Genomic DNA, 5,000 nt, shown 5'->3' on the forward strand with positions numbered 1-5,000 from the left:
TTTCGGGCTAAAAAAAACCCTTCTTCGGCCAACAATAGCGACAACAAAAACCCAATAAATATATTACTAAATTCCAGATAGACGACCGAGATATTATTGGGTTTTTTTTGTTGTTGTTGTTGTTGACTGAAGATTGATTTTGAGCACGAAACGTTCCGTGTTTGGTATTTTGTTCTTTTTTTTTTAAGCTGTTATATTCATTTTTGTTTAATATCTTTTTAAGACCAGGTTGCCCTTTTCTGATTCGTCATAATTCATATTAATATTTTTGTTTCTTTCAGTGAACTTTGACGTTGCGGTAAATGCCCTTATCCCATTCATACATTCCGACATGACCGTGTCTGCCTGTAGCCTGACGTGCCAAGGTGTAGCCAGTACTGTCCTTGGCAATGACGCTGACGAGGCCAGCCAGTTGTGTGGACCTGTCTGTGAAGGGTAAGTTAGGACTATAGGGAATGAGATTAGCGGAAGAGTAGCGTCCCTTGATTGGACGTCACCGGCGGAAAAGTTATTAGAGTGAGAGAACGTCAAGTTGGTTGTGCGCATGCGTCTCTCGTCCTCGCTTCCGGTGAAAGCGGCATGAGACACTTCACCGCAAGCGAGGACGAGCGAGACGCATGTGCAAAACCATTTTGACTTTCTCTCTGTAAGGTGACGTCCAATCAAGGGACATTACTCTTCCGCTAATCTCATTCCCTATAGATAGTATGTGCTTGGCTAAGAAGCTCATAACATTGCCATCCGGAAGTATAACGGACGAACACACAAAACTGTGTGTATCCATGAACGTTTATAGTCAGGTTTATACAGTTTAATGAGCATTACTCATAAACGCGGATGGCAAAAAAACAATAATAAAGACCCGAGTGACGTCATCTAAGAACTATCTATAGATAGTATGCGCTTGTCTTTTGACGTCATTTTTTTAATCATTGTCAGGCTATACGTTAACGATGGTTACGGCCATGCAGGCACAAGGTGGGCAGTAAGGGTAATATATAATGTTAATAAAATTCTAAATCCTAATACAAACCCATGAAAAGTATTTTCAGATGTAATATAATAAGACTTTATGTGAATATTCGCTCGTAGATATGAGAGTCACAGACCGTGACCTTTGTAAAGTTATGGCCTGACACTGACCAAAAAATGACGTCAAAACGCCAGTCTTTTGCCACAAAAGAAAACAAATCGTGGGTTGTCTTCAATAGTTCAATCAATGAAATAACTTGTTACCTTGAGCTCTACTAACGACAGCTCACTAGACGCTACACAAACCTAAAAAATGACGTCAAACTGCCAGTCCTAGAGGGTTCTTGTGTCAGGCTATAACATAACGATGGCTACGATCACAGACGGGTCCATGAAATAGTGACGTCACTTGTACGTGTTTCCGTACTCATGGAAAGGCAACCAAAGTGTTGAGGGTTTATGAAATTCATAATTTATTCTCTTTATGTCTTCTCCGCAGAGCCTTGGCTAAGTTGGAAGACATGGCCGGTTAAATCCAATACCAAAATTAATGATAAAGTTGGATAGTTGGATGGATGGTTGTTGGACGCTGAACGCAGCAGCCATTTTGTTTTTGTGCAAGTCGGGACAAGTGCATTATGGGAATGTTTGTGTGTGGTGTGCAACGCAGCAGCAGAGACAGCAAGATGTGACAACCAGCTAACTCGCCCAGCATTGACGTTTTGACCTGTGTTCTCTGGCTACGAAATTCTTGCTTGAGTGAATTGTGAATGATATTAAAATGATTTATCAATATCAATAGCAGAGTTTCCAATTCAGAAAAAAAAAATGAGTGGATCAGATACTTATGTTGATAACAAGAGATGAAGTGAGTAGGAAAGTGCCAGAAGACAATAGAGAATAAACATTTCGCGGCGGTGATGGGGGTTTGAACCAGCGACCATACTGGTACAACAACTCCACCTGGCCGGGAAGAGCGTGACTCTACCGTATGAGCTATCCACGATCCCGAAATTTTTATTCTCTATTGTCTTCTGGCACTTTCCTACTCACTTCATAACAGAGTTTCCAGAAGTTTATCAGATTTCTATGACTATTTTTGAAACCCATCGTCTCGAAACAGTATCATAGTTGGGTCCTTTGAAAAGGCTCTTTACTCACGCACATGCTCTCATCGTAATTAGGTGATAAATGAGTACCTGGCTGCTAATAGCGTTGTCTTTGTAGTTAAAAAAAAGAAGTAAAATCGACTAACAGGCATCATGTCTCTTTCTACATGTCACATAATACATGTTGTTGTTGGTCAGTGACCCTTTGTAAAACGGCTTGAGCACGTTTAGTGGACATTGCTCTATATAAACGCTCACGATATTTTTATTCATCATGACGGGATTAAGAAGGTGATACACCAAGAGATGAAGTGAGTAGAAAAGTGTCAGAAGACAATAGAGAATAATTTTTTTGCGGCGGTGATGGGGTTTGAACCTGCAACCTTATTGGTACGACAACTCCGCCAGGCCTGTGAGAGCGTGACTCTACCGTATGAGCTATCCACGAATCCAAAAAAATTCGTATCAAACTCAGGTCATTCATTATTAGTGCCTTCTCTCACCGACTACTGGAGGTAGCGGGTAAACACACACAACCATCGCACAGCTACCTGGCCAGCAGTTAAGCTTAATAGCCAATATTCTCAACCAAAACATACAACATAGACACAATTGAGACAGTGAGTATGCTCCGGTATATGGGGTGAATTTTTAATTCAGAAAAGTGGGTGGAGCAGGCACTTATGTGATACACCGTGACATGTGTTAGGCGTAAGTAAGTAATTGGGTTCAATAGTCTAATGTCACGTCCGCCCAACAACCAGCAGCTTGGTTCTAAACAAAGAAAATCGGTACATTTTATTCTTCATTCTGGCTAGAACTGTTTCACTTATCATGTGATCAGAATGTATAAAAGTCAAAACATGATCAGATTTATAGTGTTTATCTCCTCTGGATACACTTTTATGCTCCTCGCGGGGAAGTATTTCATCAGGGCGTTCGCCATTGTTCCGATAGCTTAGAACCAGTTACTAAGTTACTGGTTAATGCGTCATTACGAGGGAAGTGACGTCACGACTGTTGAAGCCTATTGTAAATTGTTTAAAATCTATCTGAGCTGTCTCCCATCTAATTGTGTTTCCCAGAAGAAAATAGAAAGAAAAGAAAACAATGAACAAATAGAAAGAAATCAAAATCTATTTAATTAATTAATTTTATTGAAGAAAATGATGGTTTACACATTAATGTAGTAAAACATTTTTGGACGCAGTGATAAGATGAAAGGACGAAGCGAAAGGAGATAAGGACGAAGACCAGAGAGAGAGAGAGAGAGAGAGAGAGAGAGAGAGAGAGAGAGAGAGAGAGAGAGAGAGGGGGGGGGGTCGTGGGAAATTATCCAGATTCATCTTTGCCTATCCAGCCGTTTCTTCCAATTTGGCCAAAGCTCTGAAAAGAAAAAAAAAAAGAAAAAAATTAAATCAACAACGACAAACTTGAAATCGTTTGTAGGTAGTATGCGCTTGGCTAAGAAGCTCATAACATTGCCATCCGGAAGTATAACGGACCAACACACAAAACTGTGTGTATCCATGAACGTTTATAGTCGGGTTAATACAGTTCAGTGAGCATTACTCATAAACGCGGATGGCAAAAAAACAATAACAAAGACCTGAGTGACGTCATCTTCGAACTATCTATATAAAAGCTAGGGGGTCCCGATAGCTTTGGTGGTAGAGCATTCGCTCGCTTCACGCGCAAAGGGGACGGTGAACGATCCCGGGTGGAGTCAATAAATTTTTCTGACTCCCCCGGTCCACCCAGCTGTGATAATTTGGTAGCTGGATATGTTCGATCTGACGGATTAAGTACTTTGTGATAGACTAGCGTCCTATCCATAAGATAGCAAGCAATTACTAATTGTCTACTAATTACTACAATTGTCCGTTTCACGCTGTGGAAACTGGTATAACTCCGGCTGCATGAGCCCAATGCCACTGAAGGACTACCTTAGCAGATAAAAGCTACAGTTGTTGTGGAGCCGGAGTCTATCCCGGTTTTGTATGGAGTGAAACGGACAATAGCAATTGCTTGCTATCCTTTGGAGAGGACGCTAGTCTATCGCAAAGTACTTTCCGCCATATCTAACAGACGCTTCTGCCCCATTCACGGGAGGGTCAGAAAAGAATCTCGGCTGCACCCGGGACCGATCTCGGTCCCTTTGCGCGTGAAGCGAGTGCTCTAGCAACTGAGCTATCTACATGCTTACCATTTTTTTGGGGTACGTCTCGGGTCAAGAGAAAATGTGCAAATAATGTTGGGCATTTATATAGATAGTATGCGCTTGGCTAAGAAGCTCACAACATTGCCATCCGGAAGTATAACGGACCAACACACAAAACTGTGTGTATCCATGAACGTTTATAGTCAGGTTAATACAGTTCAGTGAGCATTACTCATAAACGCGGATGGCAAAAAACAATAACAAAGACCTGAGTGACGTCATCTTCGAACTATCTATAGGGCAATATCTCCTAAACGTGTTCAAAGCGCTTTACAAAGGGTCCCTAAACAGCAACAGTATACTTAATGTGTCGGACGAGACATGACGCCTGTTGGGCTGTACATTCACAAAAAGGTCATCAATATAATATATCATTTCACTACATTGAACATCGGTGAACCAATACATTACTTTTTACAATCACATGGACGTACCCGTCACATACAGGTGGGCTATAGAAATTGCTTGCTATCCTAAGAAGAGGACGCTAGTCTATCGCAAAGTACTTTGCGCCAAATCTATCAGACTCAGCTACCCATTCATTGCTGGGTGGGCAGATGCCATAAAAGCAGCAGGTCCTAGAACGCTGGAAGTAGAGCCTATACAAACGGTGGTACATGCAAAAACGGTCATCAGTAAATCATTTCACAACATTGAGCATGGGCAACTAAAACATCGGGTTTCCCCACATCGCCTCT

The 5,000-nt window shown here is 41.5% G+C and overlaps 3 protein-coding genes across 4 annotated transcripts in view; 2 read left to right on the forward strand and 1 right to left on the reverse strand.

The window, feature by feature from the left end:
• LOC144957324 (uncharacterized) overlaps positions 1-1,771 on the forward strand; it is an 8,751-nt gene extending 6,980 nt beyond the window's left edge. The window contains exons 3-4 of the mRNA XM_078888464.1: positions 282-435; positions 1,472-1,771. Coding sequence (XP_078744590.1) covers positions 282-435; positions 1,472-1,505 — 188 coding nt within the window. The 3' untranslated portion in view covers positions 1,506-1,771. The remainder of the gene's footprint in view (positions 1-281; positions 436-1,471) is intronic.
• LOC144956997 (glutamate--cysteine ligase catalytic subunit-like) overlaps positions 1-5,000 on the forward strand; it is a 99,538-nt gene that overhangs the window by 19,948 nt on the left and 74,590 nt on the right. The window lies entirely within an intron of this gene.
• LOC144956632 (uncharacterized) overlaps positions 3,403-5,000 on the reverse strand; it is a 6,557-nt gene continuing 4,959 nt past the window's right edge. Inside the window, exon 4 of the mRNA XM_078887261.1 lies at positions 3,403-3,467. Within this exon, the coding sequence (XP_078743387.1) occupies positions 3,424-3,467 (44 nt within the window). The 3' untranslated portion in view covers positions 3,403-3,423. The remainder of the gene's footprint in view (positions 3,468-5,000) is intronic.

The sequence above is a fragment of the Berghia stephanieae genome, chromosome 11 (assembly GCF_034508935.2).
Source record: "Berghia stephanieae isolate SIO BIC M18660-M18661 chromosome 11, UCSD_Bste_1.3, whole genome shotgun sequence".
Classification (NCBI taxonomy): Eukaryota; Metazoa; Mollusca; class Gastropoda; order Nudibranchia; family Aeolidiidae; genus Berghia; species Berghia stephanieae.